This window comes from Cibotium barometz, chromosome 34 (assembly GCF_041138505.1).
Source record: "Cibotium barometz isolate CiBa-2024 chromosome 34, ASM4113850v1, whole genome shotgun sequence".
NCBI lineage: Eukaryota > Viridiplantae > Streptophyta > Polypodiopsida > Cyatheales > Cibotiaceae > Cibotium > Cibotium barometz.
Genome location: NC_141079.1, coordinates 38,082,627 through 38,103,814, shown reverse-complemented (window position 1 = coordinate 38,103,814; position 21,188 = coordinate 38,082,627). Strand labels below are relative to the sequence as shown.

The 21,188-nt window shown below is 37.5% G+C and overlaps 1 protein-coding gene across 1 annotated transcript; it reads right to left on the bottom strand.

Moving 5' to 3' along the window:
* Positions 1-17,515: 17,515 nt before the first annotated feature.
* Positions 17,516-20,387, bottom strand: LOC147618992 (uncharacterized). Its single transcript, XM_086774513.1, has 2 exons — positions 19,984-20,387; positions 17,516-19,578 (listed from the first exon to the last, which is right to left on the bottom strand). The coding sequence occupies exons 1-2, from the start codon at positions 20,230-20,232 to the stop codon at positions 17,533-17,535; spliced, it is 2,295 nt and encodes a 764-aa protein (XP_086630639.1). The 5' UTR covers positions 20,233-20,387; the 3' UTR covers positions 17,516-17,532.
* Between the last annotated feature and the right edge of the window lie 801 nt (positions 20,388-21,188).

Genomic DNA, 21,188 nt, shown 5'->3' with positions numbered 1-21,188 from the left:
GATATTTTTATCTCTCCTCTCTCCTGTTTCAACTAGATCCAAAAAGTAGACTAAACTGACCCAAAAATGGTCAAAAATTGACCAAACTAATCTGAAAAATTCTAGAATCAGTTGGCTTGGTTAGAAGCTCACTTTTTCTTATAAATAGAAGCCTTCCCCTTTGTTGAAGCTTAATAGTGTTTTATGCACTGTTACCCTACTTCTCCCAAGTGCCAAAAACTGTGAATTTTACTCATAATTCATTAGTTTTTGACCTTCCCTCTTCTAAAAGATTGGTGGCCACTCTTATTTCAAACAAGAGTAGAACCCTCAAACCATCAAGCCAAAGAAAAGCTCTCAAATTATCCATTTAAGTTGGAGATTCTTCTCTTTTCTATTCCTTTTATGGTTTTTTACGATTTTTTATGATTTTTGTCTTCTCTAAAATGAAATGATGTTATGCCTCATTGAAAAAAGGCATTCCCCTCTCTTCTTGAGTAAATCCAACCATTATTTATCCTAGATGATTGATTATTGGATAAAATTAAGTTTTTCATAATGTTTCTCTTTAATAAGTAGAAAATGTTTACATTAGAATGATTTAAATACTCTTGGTGAACTTCTGATTAATTTTAGAGAGTTAAAAATTGAAAAATGGTCAGCCATACAAAGGAGGTTATGGTAAAATTTTCTAAAAATTTGTTAAATAAATTTCATCTTTTATTAACCAAAAAGAGTAATCCCCATCGTTAGAGTATTCTAAAAGTGTCATTTTCATTCATGCATAGAAAGATGCATATTGATTAATTTTTATAAAAGAATGATTTTCAATAGAATTAAATTCTATGTATAGAAAGATACATATTGATAAATTTTTTATATAAAAGTGTTACTTTTATCATATTGATTTTTATGCATAAAAGAATCCATAAAAGAAATTTATTTTTATTAAAAAAGTGTTACTTTTATCATTGCTGATTTTTATGCATAAAAGTATGCATAAAAGAATATTTTTTTAATTATAAAAGTGTTACTTTTATCATTATTGATTTTTATAAAAGAATTTTTTTAATTATCAAAGTGTTACTTTTATCATTATTGATTTTTATACATAAAAGAATATTTTTTTATTATAAAAGTGTTTCTTTTATCATTATTGATTTTTATGCATAAAAGTATGCATAAAAGAATTTTTTATTATTATAAAAGTGTTACTTTTATCATTAGTGATTTTTATGCATAAAAGTATATTTTTTAACTATAAAAGTGTTACTTTTATCATTATTGATTTTTATGCATAAAAATATGCATAAAAGATTATTTTTTATTATAAAAGTGTTACTTTTATCATTATTTATTTTTATGCATAAAAGTATGCATAAAAGATTTTTTTAAAAAATTATAAAAGTGTAACTTTTATCATTATGGATTCTTATGCATAAAAGTATGCATACAAGATTATTTTTTATTGTAAAAGTGTTACTTTTATCATTATTGATTCTTATGCATAAAAGATTATTTTTTTAATTATAAAAGTGTTACTTTTATCATTATTGATTTTTATGCATAAAAGTATGCATAAAAGATTTTTTTTAATTATAAAAGTGTTACTTTCATCATAAATTATTTTTATGTATAAATGGATGCATAAAAGAAATTCTTTTATATTAAAAGAGTGATTTTCATCACAAATGATTTGTATGCATAAATATATGCATAAAAGATAAAAAAATTTATATTAAAAGTATGATTTTCATCATAAATGATTTTTATGCATAAAAGAAATTCTTTTATATTAAAAGAGTGGTTTTTATCATAAATGATTTTTATGCATAAATAGATGCATAAAAGAAATTCTTCATATTAAAAGAGTTATTTTTATCATAAATGATTTTTATGATGTGATAAAAGTGTGACTTTCATCAGAATTGGATTTTATGCATAAATAGATGCATATAGAATTTTTTAATTAAATAAGGGTTCTCTTTAATCCTCTATTTGATTTTCCTAAAATTTAGAAAAATGAATAAGTAGATAATCTATGAGAGGAAATTCTACCGTTTCATTTTCACTAAGATGGTAATGAGAAAATTCAAACAAACTATTGAAGTCGGAGAACGGGATAAATGATTATTTTATTCCTCATAGGAATTCATGTTTAGTTTAGAAATCCGTAAGCAATTATTCAATGAATGAAATTTTAGAAAAAGAGAAATTGAAATATTACCTTTCAAGAAAGATAGTTTAGAAAGAACCTTTCCAGACTCAAACTCTGATTCCGACTATTGACCAAGACCTATTTCTTCGTCAGTTTCAATCAATGACGACGTGACCAGTTCAAGAAAAATGCACTTAAATCATCTGCCGAATCTGAAACTAAGTTAAGACTTTTGATTTTGATCTGAGGATCAAGTTAACAGAATTCGAGGAATTCTATTTGGATTTCAAAACTAAGTTAAGACTTTTGATTTTGATCTGAGGATCAAGTTAACAGAATTCGAGGAATTCTATTTGGATTTCAAAGCTGGATCTAGAAGTATTGGGATACGGATTTAAGATTTATTCATGGTATTCAAACAAAATCAAAACTAAAAACTTGCATAGAAACCCTGTTTTCTTAAAGGACTGTCTTACGCCAGAATGCTCGAGGGAGCATTTGGCATATGTGTTTTCTAGGGAAGTTCGGTTGAAATAGCTGGTGGGGAGTGTTCAAAGGACAGCTCACACGACAAAGCCTACCGAGAACTTGACCAGCCTCGGTATGGTTAAAATGGTGCGCTTTCGGTACGATGGACGAGGGCCGACGAAGCGGTCCTTGAGTTAAGTGCCAGGACACCTAAGGAGGATCCTGGAGGGTTTTGACCACGTGATGCATGGGCTCGCGGTGCCGAGGACACCCATGCATATGTCGTGGAAGATATATATAATCTGTTACTAGATCTCATTGTTGACCTGTTGGTCTCAATGGAGAGTCTAGAGTGATACTATTTTGTGAGAAACAAGGATTGAATGGAAATTTTGAGCTGACATCTGTTTGTTAATGGATTGTTTTATAAAGTAAAGTTTAAAGAGGAGTGTGTGTGTATCTGTTTTCTAAAGCAAAAGTTAAGAAAGGCATTCAATTATGGGTGGGTGAGTACTTGTTTGGTTCTATCAATTCTAGTGGTCGGGTGGCTAACCCATGGGCCGGATGGAGTTAGGCTGGAATCTGTAGAGTTTTAATAATAAAATTGATTAACAGGATTACGTTTAGAACTCGAGTTACAGTTAAATAGTAACCTGAAGACTTCTCTAATGAATAGATCAACGGTTGTGCGTGATTCAATCAGGAAAAAAGCATTGATTCCTTCAAGTTAAGTTTGTAGTAGTTTCCCCTTCTATCTAATTTAATCAGATAAAGGTTAGTTCAATATCTTGACCTCGATAGAAAAATTCGTTAAGAAATTCAAAATGGTGGAATCGTCCCTACTTTCCGGGCATGGAAAATTTTCTCGGTTTCGGTTTTCGGAATGACCACTAGCCTAGTCTCGTCCCCGGACATTCGAGGGCGAGGCCCCGAGTGTGAGAAACCCTGCCCGCGCATGAGGAAGCCACTTCCGCTGCTACCATCCAGGAATCCGGTGCGCAGAGGCCGGGGTAGTGGGATCTCGCAGTTGGTATCAGAGTGCTGTTGTAAATTTAAGTAACATCAGCATAAATTGTCTACATTTTTAATAGAAATCTGAGAAAGAAATGTTTTTCTCTTGTTAGTACTATGTGAATGAACTTCAAAATTGAAAGACTCATAAATTGAATTGGAAATTTATAGATGGATACCCCGAACCTATCTGGAATTCCTGGACTCTCTCAGAGTCAGGACATGATAGCTTTTGCATTTGATCACCTCATCAACTCTACTACGACCCGAATGAGCAGAGTGAGACTCGCTCGCCATTTTGAGAGTCTTTACTTTCCTGATCCTCTTGAGCGACGCCGGTATATGTGGTTTTGCGGAGGACGATGTATTAACGTCAGTACCAGTCAGTGTCAGAGGCTCAGGCAAAATATTTCCTTGGCCATGATTCTGATAAGGCTAGGGCTTTGTTGTTCAGCATGTTCAACTCTTTGATCATTCATCCATGGACTTCAGAATTTCACGTTGAGTTTTTATACTTCTTAGCCGCTTTATCCCTAGAGATAGAATTACAGCACCTCTTTCTGTAACGAATCGTGTGTACCATGGCATGTCTCCTTCGCAGTTTCGCTTCTTTAAGCGAATACGATTGAGGCAGTGATTTTGGGAGCCATGATGCTCTATGTACATATTGCAACTTTCATATAAATAAAGAAATGTTTTCTGGAGAAAAATTTCCTATTGTATAAGTGATTGTTTATGGACGATCTGATAAAGAAAAATCTGTTATCGGACATATGTCATAGATCTCCAATAAGATCATTGTCTTGTTTAAGAAATTGTTTTCCGAACCTCTTAAGTCTTAGGATCTCGTGAATGATATCAAAATAAAAATTTAATAATATATAAATTTTTGGCAGAATCATGAGACGAGGAAACTGTGGTCGTCAACCAGACCCTCTCTCTGAAGATGACGAGCTTGACCCTGATGTTCGCAAGGCTCTTCATAGGACTCAGCCACGACCCTTCAAAGGAGAAGGGGAGAACCTGGGCGAGGCTGTGGAGAAATGGGTGGAAGCCATGGAAGAATATTTTGACGTCAGAGGCTACAATGAGCGGAGCAAAATGGCTCTTGCCAGGCTGAAAATAGTGGAAATAGCCAGGGTAGCATGGAGGAACCACTGTGACACCAATCGTTTGGACAAAAATACTCAGTCCTCGAACGACCTAAAAACCTATTTGAGAAAGAGATTTTGTCCCCCTGGATTTTTGAAAATCAAAATGAACGAATTCTTAGAGCTAAATCAGGGGAGCAAAACCATCGAAAAATATCACCAAGCCTTTGCTCTTCTACTCAAATATTCACCACCTCTAGATGAAGAACAACTCATGGCCAGGTTCGTTCGGGGAATGAATGAACCCTTGGACACACTGGTCAAAAATGCCAAGCCAGTGTCCATGGCTGAAGCAGTAAGAATGGCAAAGGATTTTGCCAAAGCCTTTGTAGTAAAGGTCCCGCCGAAACTTGCACCCTCTAACTTTAAAAGATTCCAAGCCCAGGGAAGTATCTGTTATCGGACATATGTCATAGATCTCCAATAAGATCATTGTCTTGTTTAAGAAATTGTATTCCGAACCTCTTAAGTCTCAGGATCTCGTGAATGATATGAAAATAAAAATTTAATAATATATAAAGTTTTGGCAGAATCATGAGACGAGGAAACCGTGGTCGTCAGCCAGACCCTCTCTCTGAAGATGACGAGCTTGACCCTGATGTTCGCAAGGCTCTTCATAGGACTCAGCCAGGACCCTTCACAAAGGAGAAGGGGAGAACCTGGGCGAGGCTGCGGAGAAATGGCTGGAAGCCATGGAAGAATATTTTGATGTCACAGGCTATAATGAGCAGAGCAAAATGGCTCTTGCCAAGCTGAAAATAGTGGAAACAGCCAGGGTAGCATGGAGGAACCACTGTGACACCAACCGTTTGGACAGAAATACTCAGTCCTGGAACGACCTAAAAACCTATTTGAGAAAGAGATTTTGTCCCCTTGGATTTTTGGAAATTAAAATGAACGAATTCTTAGAGCTAAAGCAGGGGAGCAAAACCATCGAAGAATATCATCAGGCCTTTGCTCTTCTACTCAAATATTCACCACCTCTAGATGAAGAAAAACTCATGGCCAAGTTCATTCGGGGAATGAACGAACCCTTGGACACACTGGTCAAAAATGCCAAGCCAGTGTCCAAAGACCACGCTCCCCCTGCGGGATAAAACTAGATCTTACCTAATGAACAGGGATTTTATATTCACGTGATCACAAGATTTTTTTTGTTAATAACACTTGTGAACATGTTATTCACATGTTCACATGTTTTCATGTTCTCAAAATAGCAGGTTACCAGTGACCTGGTAACCTGCCGAAGCCCGCCGGGCTTTTTGTTTTCCCGGCGGGCCCGCCGGGAAAATCCATTTTCCTGGCGGGAAAAAAAGTTAAAAAAAATGGTCAAAATATATTCATGTTCACAGTCATTTCTACCATTTTTGGGCCTTCTGAACTCATTTATGATGTCAGAAGTTCAAAATTCTTTGTACAAAAAAAAGTTATCTCTAAATTTATCACCTTAAGCTTGATTATCATCAATTAGATCTTATTATACTTCCAATTGAGTCTAATTGACATCAATTAATATCCAATTGAGTCCAATTGATATCAATTAAGTCTAATTGGGTGTCAATTGATCGATTGGGCTCAATTGACATCAATTGACACCCCATTGGACTCAATTGGGCTTAATTGGACTTAATTGGATTCAATCAATTGACACCCAATTGGACACAACTGGGCTTAATTGGACTCAATTGACATCGATTAACACCCAATTGATGTCAATTGAGCTCAATTGACATCAATCCTAGTCAATTGATATCCAATTGATGCCAATTGAGCCGAATTGACACCAATTGCACTCAATTGGTACCCAATTGATGTCAATTGAGTCCTCAATTAACATCAATTAACACCCAATTGAGTCCAATTAACATCAACTAATACCCAATTGAGTCAAATTGATATCAATTAAGTATAATTGGGTGTCAATTAATCAATTCGACTCAACTGATATCAATTGACATCCAATTGGACTCAATTGACATCAATTGGGTGCCAATTGAGTCCAAGTGACACCCAATTGATATCAATTGCATCCAATTGGGCTTAATTGACATCAATTCACACCTAATTGATGTCAATTGAGTCCAATCTGGTTCAATTCACACCCAATTGATGTCAATTGGGCTCAATTGACATCCAATTGATGTTAAGTGGACTCAATTGACATCAATTAACACCCAATTGATATCAATTGAGCTCAATTGACATCAATCGTAGTCAATTGACACCCAATTGATGCCAATTGAGCCGAATTGAGCTTAATTGATATTAATTGCACTCAATTGACACCCAATTGATATCAATTGAGTCCGATTAGACTCAATTAACATCAATTAACACCCAATTAAGTCTAATTGATATCAATTAATACCTAATTGAGTCAAATTGATATCAATTAAGTCTAATTGGATGTCAATTGATCAATTGGGCTCAATTGGTACCAATTGACATCCAATTGGACTCAATTGACATCAATTGGGTGCCAATTGAGTCCAAGTGACACCCAATTGATATCCATTGCATCCAATTGGGCTCAATTGACATCAATTCATACCTAATTAATGTCAATTGAGTCCAATCACGTTCAATTCACACCCAATTGATGTCAATTGGGCTCAATTGACACCCAATTAACTCAGCCCAATTGATATCAATTGAGTCTAATTCAAACCCAATTGAGTCTAATTACATCTAATTGGACTCAAGTGACATCAATTAACACCCAATTGATGTCAATTAAACTCAATTAACATCAATTAGCACCCAATTGATGTCAATTCAGCTCAATTGACATCAATCGTAGTTAATTGACACCCAATTGATGTTAATTGAGCCAAATTGGGCTTAATTGACATCAATTGCACTCAATTGGCACCCAATTGATGTCAATTGAGACTCAATTAACATCAATTAACATCCAATTGAGTTTAATTCACATCAATTAATACCCAATTGAGTCAAAGTGATATCAATTAAGTCTAATTGGGTGTCAATTGATCAATTGGGCTCAATTGATATCAATTGACATCCAAGTGGACTCAATTGACATCAATTGGCTGCCAATTGAGTCCAATTGACACCAAATTGATATCAATTGCATCCAAGTGGGGTCAATTGACATCAATTCACACCTAATTGATGTTAATTGAGTCCAATTAGGTTCAATTTACACCCAATTGATGTGAATTGGGCTCAATTGACACCCAATTGATATCAATTTGGCTTAATTGATACCTAATTGATATTAATTGGACTCGATTGATATTAATTAACACCCAATTGATGTCAATTGAGCTCAATTGACATCAATTATAGTCAATTGATATCCAATTGATGTCAATTAAGGCTTAATGGACATCAATTACACTCAATTAGTACCTAATTGATATCAATTGAGTCTAATTGAGCTCAATTAACATCAATTAGCATCTAATTGAGTCTAATTGATATCAATTAACACCTAATTGAGTTAAATTGATATCAATTAAGTCTAATTGGGTATCAATTGATCAATTGAGCTCAATTGATATCAATTGACATCCACTTGGACTCAATTGACATCGATTGGGTGCCAATTGAGTCTAATTGACACCCAAGTGATATCAATTGCATCGAATTGGGCTCAATTGACATCAATTCACACCTAATTGATATCAATTGAGCCCAATTGATATTAATTGAGTCTAATTCACATCCAATTGAGTCCAATTGCATCTAATTGGACTCGATTGACATCAATAAACACCCAATTGATGTCAATTAAACTCAATTAATATCAATAAACACCCAATTGATATCAATTGACTCCAATTGGGTTTAATTGACACCCAATTGATGTCAATTAAGTCCAAATAGATACAATTAGGCTCAATTGACACCTAGTTGATGTCAATTGAGTCCAATTGGATTCAATTGAGTCCAATTGGGTTAAATTGGATGCAATTAGGCTTAATTGATGTCAATTGAATTAAATTGGATGCAATTTGCCCAATTGATGTCAATTGAGTTCAATTGGATGCAATTAGGCTCAATTGACACCTAATTGATGTCAATTGAGTTCAATTCATACCCAATTATTGTTAATTGTATCTAATTGAGCTCAATTAACACCCAATTGATGTCAATTGGGCTCAATTAACATCAGTTAACACCCTTTTGAGTCCAATTGATGTCAATTGAGTCCAATTGGGTGTCAATTGATATCAATTGAGCCCAATTGATCAATTAATATCCAATTAGACTTAATTGATGTCAATTGGACTCAATTCATTCAATTTAGCATCAATTATAATCAATTGATACCCAATTGATATTAATTGACATCCTTTGATGTCAATTGAGCCCATGTGACATCAATTGTGTGTCAATTGAATCTAATTGATGTCAATTAAGCCCAATTGACATCAATTGTGTGTCAATTGATACACAATTAGCTTCAGTTGGGCTCAATTGACATCAATTGACATCCAATTGATGTCAATTAGGCTCCATTGACACCCAATTAGACTCAATTTGACTCAATTGACATCAATTGACACCCAATTAGACTCAATTTGGCTTAATTAAGTCTAATTAGACTCAATTAGACTCAATTTGGCTCAATTGATATCAATTGACACCCAATTATACTCAATTTGACTCAATTGACACCCAATTAGACTCAATTTTACTCAATTGACATCAATTGACACCCAATTGATGTGAACTGATGTGAATTGAGCTCAATTGCATCGAATTAGGCTCAATTGACATCAATTGACACCCAATTAATATCAATTGATGTGAATTGATGTCAATTGAGCTCAATTGCATGGAATTAGGTTTAACTGACACCCAATTAATATCAATTGAGTGCAATTGAGCCCAATTCAGCTCAGTTGTAATCAATTGACACCCAATTGATGTCAGCTGCATCCAATTTGGCTCAATTGAAACCCAACTGATGTCAATTGAGTCCAATTGATGTTAATTGGCACCCAATTGATGTCAATAAGATTCAATTGATGTTAATTGACCCCCAATTGATGTCATTTACCTCCAATTGAGCTCAATTGACACCCAAATTATCCAATTGAAGTCAATTAGACTTAATTGACTTCAATTGTGTTAATTGGATATTAATTGATATCAATTAACACCCAATTGCTATCAATTGAGTCTAATTCGGCTCAATTGACACTCAATTTACATCCAATTGGGTGTGAATTGAGCTCAATTGTATCATATTAGGCTCAATTGACATCAATTGACACACAATCGATCACACAATTGAGTGCAATTGAGCCCAATTGATATCAATTGTGATCAATTGACACCCGATTGATGTTAATTGCATCCTATTGGGCTCAATTGAGCACAATAGGATGCAATTAACACCCAATCGAGTGTCAATTGAGTGCAGTTGAGCCCAATTGAGCTCAATTGATATCATTTGACACCCAATTGATGTCAACTGAGCTCAATTGAGCTTAATTGATATCAATTGACACCCAATTGATGTCAACTGAGCTCAATTGAGCTTAATTGACATTAATTGTAATAAATTAACACCCAATTGAAGTCAATTGGGCTTAATTAATATCAATTAACATCCAATTATTATCAATTGAGTCCAATTCGACTCAATTGATACTTAGTTTACACCCAATTTATGCAAATTGGGTGTAAATTGGACTCAATTGCGTCGAATTAGGCACAATTGACATCAATTGACACCCAATTAATATCAATTGAGTGTAAATCAAGTGTAATTGAGTCCAATTGGACTCAATTGAGTGCAATGATGTCATGGACAATTGAGTCAATTGATGTAAGTATAGTTAGATTTAATTGGTGTGTCAATTGAACTTAAGGCCAGCAAATTATACAAAACTTTTTTTGTGCCAAGAATTTTGAACTTTTGACATCATAAATGAGTCCAAAAGGCCCAAAAATGGTAAGAATGACTGTGAACATGATTTTTTTATTTTTTTTATTTTTTTTATTTTTTTAATTTTTTTAATTTTTTTTATTTTTCCGCCGGGAAAATGGGTTTTCCCGGCGGGCCCGTCGGAAAATGACATTTTCCCGGCGGGATTACTGGCAGAGAAGGTTTTTGCAAGTCATAAAAAATGCCCGTGAATATACATTGTGATCACAAGAATTTTTATGTTAACAACAGGTTTTGTTAACGTGATCACGAAATTGTGAAGACGTTAATGAAATCCCTGGCTGGGGGGAGCATTTGGCTTATTGTTTTAAATAAGGTCGTGGACCTAAGAAGAGCTCCTGTTGTTGCAAAACAGCTAGTGGGGAGGATGTTCCATGCTGGAAAGTCTACCAAGGTCTTGACCAGCCTCGGTATGATTAAAATGGTGTGCTCCCGGTACGATGGGGGAGGGGCCGACGAAGAAGCGGTCCCTGAGTGAAGTGCTAGGACACCTAAAGAGGATCCTAGAGGGTTCGGGCTTGCGGGGGGTTGCCGATGACACCCATGCGTATGTCGAGGGAGATCTTCATGGATTGGTGAGAAGTTTTATGAATAAAAAAAGAAATTTTTGAAAACTAAATCTGGAATTCATTGGTTGGTCAGTAGACCTTCAATGGGGCATCTAGAATGATACTTATGTTTGGTGAAAAGGATGAAACTTGGTATATTCAAGTTGTGAAAATGTATTGGTACACTGATGTTTGATTACTCATCCTTGTTTTAAGAGGAGTGTGTGCGTAAATATTTAAGAGGAGTGTGTGTGTAATTGTAAGGTTCCTCCCCTTCCAAAAAATATAGGGGAAACACTTAAGATAGTCCACTAAGTCTTATCTTGGAGAAAATTTCCTACTCATCGACACCTTGACCATGCAGAGATTCAAGGATACAATTCATTACTACCAGCATTCCGACATAAAACAACTCTTATCAACACAGGTTTCTATGTAATTAAAGATTTCCATGTGATAAACTCTTATCCATGAAAATTAAAACAAAGGAAATTTCTCTATATTTTCTCTATTTATTTTATTTAAAACTATTGAGGAATAAACATGATATGAATGTAAACATGAAAATGGAACCGAACATCTTCCTTTAGCATCTAGATGATTCATGCATAAGCATACCATGAATATGAGAATGGAACCAAACATCCTCTTTTGACATCTATGACATTCATGCATAAGCATGCCATGAATATGGGAATGTAACCAAATGTTCTCTTTTGACATCTATGACATTCATGCATAAGCATACCATGAATATGGGAATGTAACTAAACATCCTATTTTGACATCTATGACATTCATGCATAAGCATATCATGAATATGAACATGAAGATGTAACCAAATATCCTCTTTTGACATCAATGACATTCATGCATAAGCATGCTATGAATATGAACATGAAGATGTAACCAAATATCCTCTTTTGACATCAATGACATTCATGCATAAGCATGCTATGAATATGGGAATGTAACTAAACATCCTCTTTTGACATCTATGACATTCATGCATAAGCATGCCATGAATATGAACATGAACATTGTAACCATACATCCTCTTTTGACATCAATGGCATTCATGCATAAGCATGTCATTAAAATGTAACCAAACATCCTCTTTTGACATCAATGACATTCATGCATAAACATGCCATGAATGTGAACATGTAAATGTAACCAAAATTCCTCCACATGAGACTAGATCAACATCATCATGCATGGTTTATACATTCATCCTCATGACTATCCATGATTAAAATGAAAACAAGATGAATGGGATTGATCTACATCGAGATACATACACATGGAGTATATGTTTATACTCTTAACATCATTAAAAACCTTAATCAAAAGCATAAACAAGAGATTAATGTCTAAAAATTCACTTAAACATGAGTTAGAGAATAACCCATGTCTAAACATGCTTCTAAGCATAAAAGAGAAGAAAAGAGTATAAGTATCATGGTGTAGGCTTACACTTAGTGTGAGCTTGCTTCTTGAGCTTGGAGAGAAGAGTGTAGCCTTCAAGGATAACCTGAAAAGAGTATAAGTATCATGGTGTAGGCTTACACTTAGTGTGAGCTTGCTTCTTGAGCTTGGAGAGAAGAGTGTAGCCTTCAAGGATAACCTTCAAGAAGAAGAAGGAGCCTTCAAAAGAGGGTTCACCTTTAAGAGAAGAGGCTAGACCACCATGGAAAGAAGTAGGCTTCAAAAGAAGAGAGCTATGCCCACCATGAAGAAGATTAGGGCAAGATGAAGTGGTTTAGTGAAGCCCAAAAGCTTCCACCAAGGGAGAGGAAGGGAGAAATGAGAAAAATACACTAGAATGAGGTTTACACTAACTTTTTACAAAGGGGGAGGCTCTATTATAGGGTTGGGAGGCCTCCAACCAATCCCAACTAGGAGGCTCTATTATAGGGTTGGGAGGCTCTATTATAGGGTTGGGAGGCCTCCAACCAATCCCAACTAGGATCTAGAGGCTTCCAGCTTTAGTTTGGGCAAAAATGGACAAGATTTGGACTAGTTAAGCCCACTTTTGGATCTAGTTTGGATGAGGTGAGAGGAGAGATGAAATATCTAGTCACCTCATGTATGTTTTGAATAAAAAAATGGCCCCTTCATGTGATTTCTAGGCGGCGCCCTCTTGAAGTGTGATTCTCTCTCCTTGTAAGGTGTCAATTTGATCTTTAAGACAATAATCACACTCTCCCAAGTCTATGCCACCACTTGCCACTTCTTTGCCACCACACATGCTTGAATATTTTATGTTTTTTTATGACAATTATGTTTTATTTTTCCAGTGTTCCATATTTCCCATGTGTGGAAATATTGATATCTAGAAAGATCTCTTATTTTTGGCCTTTGAAAATTTTATACTTTCATTTTAGAATAAGGGTGTGTTTCCATGCACCCACCGTCCAAGAATTTTACCCAATCTATAAATCCTTTTTGGTTTCTAATAAGTCGATCTATATTATAGAGCCTAGAAGAATATTTTCTATAAAAAGGATTTTATAAATCCTTTTTGGTTTCTAATAAGTCGATCTATATTATAGAGCCTAGAAGAATATTTTCTATAAAAAGGATTTTATAAAATTCCACTAGACTTATTTCTTACCTTATGTGCGATATACATGCACTTTATACATGCACTGTCCAAAATATCTCTCAATTGAAAATCCTTTTTAAGATACTATTTTGAGGAATGTGATCATAAAGTCAGGGACAAATGTATCCATCAAAAATATTTCCAATATGTGGTCTTATCTCTCTAGAAAAATTTTATCTCTCTAGGTTAGAACAGGGTAGATAAGGTCTTTTATTGCACAAAAGAGAGGGGATGATCACTCGGGGTAGTGTTATACACCTTTAGTGGTTGGAGGAGGAATCTTACAGCCATAGTTGTGACCGAGGGCATGAAACTAATGGGCCGCATGTTGCGTGGTTGGTCATAGGTGGTGCCTCTCTATGGTCTCAGAATGTGAAGCCCGTAATAATGGCATATTCTAGGAATCCTATGTAACCTTGAGGAACAATAGCAAACGTTGGCACTTGGTCCATCATGTAGCAAGGCATCATCACATATGTTAGATCAATGGGGCTTATTGAGGGTGTCTCCATCTCCCTCAAGGTAGATCGTGACGCATTGCTTGTCTCAACCTATGTTAGGAAGTCACATGGGCATGGTGATTCCCTATGTAAGCCTCTCTTGCTCTACAATAGCCTGAATACACCCCATGACCATTCAAAGTCACTCTTTCTCATCTTTGAAAAAAGTAGAAATGGCTTGTTTCATGGGTGTCATCGAATTTCCAACTCTCGGTTTGCAACAATAAGGTGTCTGACAATCTTACACCTAGATCCACCTTGGCTATAAATTCATGTGGTCTTGTGCTCTCTAGGCTATCAATCACCTAGGAAATTGTGGTGAAGCTTGGGTGGCTTCCCCAATTGGTATACTTTGGGTTGCTAATCTGTTAGGCTCAACATAAGGTCTCTTCCTCTTTATCCCTAGCGTCTTGGATTCGGGCTTCTACTTGTTGCACCTCCTCTTTGGTCTTGCCATCTGGCAGTAAGGTTTGAGCGAGCTTTTGGTCTATAGGCATCGGGTTGTTGGTCAAGATTGGTCCCATGTGGATAGGGATTTCCACATTTATAGGGCTCGTATGTAAGGCGCCCCACTAGGTACGGCCTTAGAGCTAACCTCAACTCCCTCATCTCCAAATTGATATCCTGCTTGGTTAGCCGCAGAGGTTGCAATCGAAGGCTGATCTCTGAAGCAATTAGTCATGCAGCCTATTAGGATAGTGGCGGGTCTAGCGTTTATTGGTTGAGTGGGGATTTCTCTCCCATAGTCAGGTATCCCTTCCACATCGATTCCATATCGGAGGAAGTGTCACTGCTTGTTGAGGGTCTTAGGCCCTGTAACCACATTGAATCTCGTTCCTAAAGAGGGTCCCGAGACAGAAGTGGGGCCTACTCGAGTCAACACGGTTTCCTCTAAATTTATCTCTAAAGTGTGCCCAGATCACAACTGTATATCATTGTAGGTTGTTTTAGGGATAGAGGGATGTTTCATATAGTTTTGGTTTTTTTTAAATTTATTATTATTATAGGGTTTGTTAGAGAAACTTGTCCAAAATGGGTTGTGCATGCATTTTTTTGGGGACCAGAGGGTTTCGTATAGTTGGTCCCTTAACTATGGGAAATTGAAAATTGTTGGGTTTTGTATAAAGTGTGCCAAACTAACCATAACGGTTTATAACTTATAATAGGAAAGTTTGTGCGTGCACTTTTCAAACAATTTTTTGCTCTTTTTTGGTTACCCGGTGGCCTTTTACGTTTTCCCTTTTTCCATTTTCTTTTTTCTTAAATTTTTTCTTTTTACTTTTTAAAAACTTTTTACTTTTACGATTTATGATTTTTGGTTTGTGGTTTATGGTTTTCGGTTTCACCACAACTACCCGTAAAAGGGCAAGTGGTCACGGTTTTTGGAGTTTTCGAAGATTCCCTTTTTGACTTTTTGGGGCCTAAAGCCTCCACGTTGATAGGATTTTTTGTGCCCAAGGTGTATGCCCAATGGAGGTGTCCACCCCAACCCCAAGAGAAAGAAAAAAATACATCAGGTATGGTTAGGAACCTTAGAAGATAGGAGATTGTTGCATGGTCACCTGCGCATTAATTAATGAACTGGTCGTTATCAACTACTGTTAAGTGGAGGAAGGACTGTTGCATGGAGAATAGTCGATTAGGTTGGGTAGAACAATTAAAGTGTGCATGGGGCGAGAGAGCGCATTTGTGCGAAGAGGTGGAGGAGAGGAAGGTGTGGTGTGTGAGAGGTTTGTTTTGAAGAAGAGAGTGGCAAGAGAATGAGGTTTTTTTTTTGGGATGTTTTGTATAACTTGTTTTGTTTGAGAACAAGGTGACGTGGGAACTGCTAGAGGAGACTTGGATCTTTCTAGAGTAGGGGTTGTAAGGGGTGATAGGGAGTTCTGTTTGGAAGGTGATGTCCTAGGACTTTTGAAATTGCATCACTGTTGGAACTTGGACTAGATCAAGGATTGCTCAAAACAATTCCTATTGTATTTGATGGTTAAGGCCTACAAGTTTTTTCTGCGGTTCCTATTGTTATTGTTGATCTTGATAGACTTGAGAACATCAGAATGGTTTCCGTTGAGGTTATTTGTGTGGGGTTCCCTTGATTTCTTATTGTTTTTCTCTCATCTATTCGATCCCTAACTCTCCAGGTTTGTTGAGAGTAGCGGATTTTTCAACGTTCTCTTGTTTTGGCTCTATCAGTGTTGTTTTGATAGAGTTTTATTGAGGAAAAGCTATGAGTGAAGAGTTGACCTTGGTTGGTGTAGAAGTTATCCAGTCATGTGAGGAGTAGATATAATCAACTGATGGGGTAGGGACCTTGTTTTGGCTTGTTTGAGTTGAGGGGAAGTGTTTGTGAGTCCCAATGACTGTTAAAAGTCTGTCAGAGGTAACCTATGAGTAGTCAGAAGGCTTTGTGGTCGGATGGGTTTTCTGTGGTAGCTGTTGTTAAGTAGTTATAAGGTTGGTTCCTGGCTTGGTTTGAGTGTTTTGAGGGTCTAGAAGTGCTATAGCTGATGCCTGCATTAGCTGTATCAGCTTAGTTGGTTGGTTGGGGACACTCAATTCGGGGTGCCAACTGTAGACATCAAAACATCGCATAATGTAAAACACCACTAATGATGCCTTCTCTTGTAGTGCAACTTCAACACTAGTAACTTACATTTAAGCTACGGATGACCTTATTGTAGTGGTGTTGTAGTGCAACTTCAACACTAGTAACTTACATTTAAGCTGGGTCTTGATATTTCATATGCTTCTTACTTTGTATACACTTGGCTCATTCAAAGTTTTAGAGAACGTGGTTGTAATAGCTAAAACAATATCATGGTGATGTCTATGTTCTTTGTTGAAAGTATTGCACTTCCCATCTTACAAAAAAAAAAAGTATTTTTGAGTTCTTAATGTCTATTTAAAGGTGTCAAGTATCCACATGAACTATTTGTGTGCACAAGCATATACACAAAGATTATTTTTGAGTTCTTAATGTCTATTTAAAGGTGTCAAGTATCCACATGAACTGTGTGCACAAGCATATACACAAAGATTATTTGGCAGGTAATATACAAAGATTATTTGGTGCGCACAAGGTAGAGGACCGAGGTCTCTGATTACAATGTGAAATTGTCTCAAAAACATGGAATCATGCATTGCAGAATGCATCGCTGGTGCGTGAAGCTCAAGAATTATGGGGGATCATTGAGCTCCATAGCCCATGTGGCCCAGCAACACCCAAAGATGAGTGAGGAACTCTCCACCGAGAGTGAGTTGCTGGAGCTGCTCGACGGGCTTGTTGGCGGCCGCAGCGCACATAAGTATGTTCACCCACACATCTGCAAGTAGCCTCCATCGCACCTCGCTTGGTAGGGCTTGCACTAGGCTTCCTACCTTCATCCCACTCCTCAGATTGAATGGCAGGTCAATGTTATTCTGTGCCATTGATATAATGAACTCTGCATTCCAAGTAAGTGTACGCATGTCCCGTTCTGTATCAGCAGCTACCTGTCTGGCAATGTCAGCGTGGCAAGGCAGCAGCTCTGTTTTGTACACAAGCAGGTACATCAAGTATCTGGAGAGGAGCTTGCTCATCTGCTGCAAATCTATGAGGGTTATTTCTTCTGTGCCTGCAGCCTGTGCATGAACCGATTCATTGTTAACATGTAAGCTTGTGTCATTCAAAATTTGAATATTCGTGTGTTGAAGATGAGAAACTGCACCGCCACGCTGCAGGTGATCAATGGTTGGGTGTGCTGCAAGCAGCTCACACACGCAGGTAGCCACGTGCCAGTTGACCACAAGATGCTCAAAGTCCAAGTAACCGCCGTCACCCAAAGCAGCCAGCAAAATGGGCCTGTGCCTATTTTCGTACCTGGGCAAAAACCATGCTGGGTGAACTAAATCCTGGTTTACGCCAATTTCTTGGCAAGTTGTCAACACTTTAGTAAGCACATAGCTTCTGAACTCATCCACAGCCTGCGTGCTATGCTCATACTTGGGTAGCAGCCGATTACGACCGAACAGCCTTGCCATCTTGGCATTGACGCATCCCCATGTGTATTGATTGTCCGCATCCACCATTGCATACTGCCCTATCCTGCTTCTCCAGTACTTGTGCCTTGCTAAACGACTGGAAAGCCTGATCATTCTCAACAAAGCAGCCAGCCAGAAGCGTCTCAAGCAGCAGCAGATGCTCCACCGCCCTGATCTCTTCTGTAATTTCTCACCCACAACTATATAGGTACATCCTAGCCATACTCTGCTCCAATCGGATAGAGCCATCCTTGCAAGCTGGTAAGCTTCTATCACCAGTGCAGCTGCTATGAGACTGAAGGTTACCTTTCTAGCTTGCTGAATGGCTTGTTGATGAAGATCTAGATAGCCTGCAAAAATGAAGACACTCGATACCAGCAGCAGGATAGTGGTAAATATTCTGAAGCTTACTCCTAGCTTTGAGAAGGCAGTTCCGGCTGCCTTGGTGTAGAGGCTATCGAACAGAAACCTCAGCTCTGCATCCAGCACAAATATAATGTCAATCTTATTTTCGAAAACGTGCTCTTTCAGAAAGAGCTCCCGAGTTTTCTCTTCCCTCCACTCGTACATATAAAGACTGGAAAGCCTTCTCTTGTACAGCTTGAACAGGGCAAACCCCATACACAAAAAGACTATGGAAGGTGTTCGGCTCAGTTGTTGAGAAGAGAGGATATCTTGCAGAGTGACAAGTTCAGGAGTGGCCATAGCAGCGTCACGAAAGTTTTGGATATAGTTAGTCTCGCCTGCCTGCTGCAAGAAATTTCGAAGCCACTGCTTTTCCCCTCGGATAATGTAGTAGTAGGAAGGAGTAGGATGTGGAGTACGTGAAGCAGGTAGGTTCTGGGAAGAGGGTATAGGGTTATTGACGCCATTAACTGCACCTCTGATGTCTAGATCGAGGCTGGCCTCTGCTAGCATGTACCTGTAGATGGGGAGAGTGGATTCTATGACATCGGCACGCGAGGCGCGCTTGAGGGCGAGGGTTCGCTCGGCATACTTCATACTGCCAACGGCTGTGAGGCAGATGCTGAGCAGCACATACTTCCAGCCACGTGCACAATTGGCCACCACATAGACGACGGTGGCTACTTGCAGCAGCATGGTAAGGCCGTGGCGCTGCCACAGCTCTGCATCTGCCATTGCGTACGCAGAGATGTTGTCCGGCGCCCCCAAGTGCAGCAGCAGCATGGGCGCCCAGATTGCATACACCTCCTGCATCAACCAGTAAGCACTTAAAGAAGATTCTGAAAACTCTCGACACAAGAGTCGCATATATATATACACATTTGTAACTGAAGCTCTCACAAGCTTAAGCTTGAAGTGCTCTGGACAGCTTGAATTTTGTGTCTCTGGACAGCTTGAATTTTGTGCTCTTCTATCAACAATTTTTTTAAGGGACCAAAACAGGAGATGCTACTGCCAGGTAGATAGCAAGGACATCAATAACGCATTACCTTCATACATTGTGTATTTAATTGATTATTGCATAACCCAATGCATAGACTTCTCTTCTGGCCATTTAAGAACATCTACTTGATGTAAATATAAACAAGGATTCATCAACTTTGATGCTCAGTTATTAACAACGAGTACAAAACTTGGCAGATGCCAACACACCTTCTGAGTTATACCACCCACAGCGGCCTGTGCCAAACCTCCCAATGCAGTGGTGGCAACGTAGTCCGACCAATTGTAGGCGTTCCAGGCAACAAATCGGCACGCCATACTCCACTTCCTCGTCCCACCCGTCAGCAACAGCAGCAGCTGCAGGAGCAGGCTTCCCATAACAGCCATTGTAATCCACCATTTGCTCAAAAAATTAACCACCTCCTGCTCCTCGAGGTTAACTCCGCTAGCCATCTTCATCTCTTTTCCTCAAGTGAAATGATATCAGCTTCTGCAAACCTTTGAACTAGCTTCACAATTGAACATGGATGTAGTTTAGCCCTTAAAAGCTTCAAGACAAGGAGAAGTGGGCTGCTGGTAGAAGACCAGCCAGTGGTTGAATTTGAATTTTGGGCTTCAAAGGCCTTTTTGGGCTTCAAATAATGCTTGCAAATTCACCCAAGGTTGCAACAATGAAACCCTATTATTAAGTTACCAAGTTTTTGGAGAGTGATCTCCAAGTTTATAATTTAAATTTTTGATTGATATTGCATGTGCATTTTATAGAGATACATTTTGTAGAGATACATGCACATCTTTACACACGATAAAGATAGTTTTTAAAAAAACCCTAAATAGTTAGGAAAGTGACATATTTGATGCCTAAGTTGAAGGGGAAAAGTTGCACAAATTTCTTGATGAAACCTTGCCTTTGGCTTCAAATTCAAGGAATGAGACCAACAGATTAAACACAATCTCTCTCTCTCTCTCTTTCTCTTTCTTTATGATGCCCAACTAGAAAAAATAGGACACTGACCGAAATCCTTTTTTTTTTGCATGCAGTGAACCTTTACATTACGCAAAAATAGGACACCAAAATCATTTTTTTTGCCCAAAATCATTTTTTTTTTGCATGCACTTGACATTTTAGAGTGAACCTGTACGTAAATATAATGTGTGAATCTCTTACACAGTTTCACATTTTAAAGTGAACCTTACATTAAGTAATGTTTAAAATATAATGTGTGGATTTTTTACACTAGTACTCAACCCGCGTTGCACTGCGGTACGTAAAATACATTAAGAAGCAAAACGTAAGAAGGGAAGCCAGAATACAAAGGGTCAAATCAAGAATGGAAGAAGCCAGAATACAAAGGGTCAAATCAAAGGGATTATTTCCTCTTATTTTTTAGAAATCTAAGATTTCTTTTTTCTCT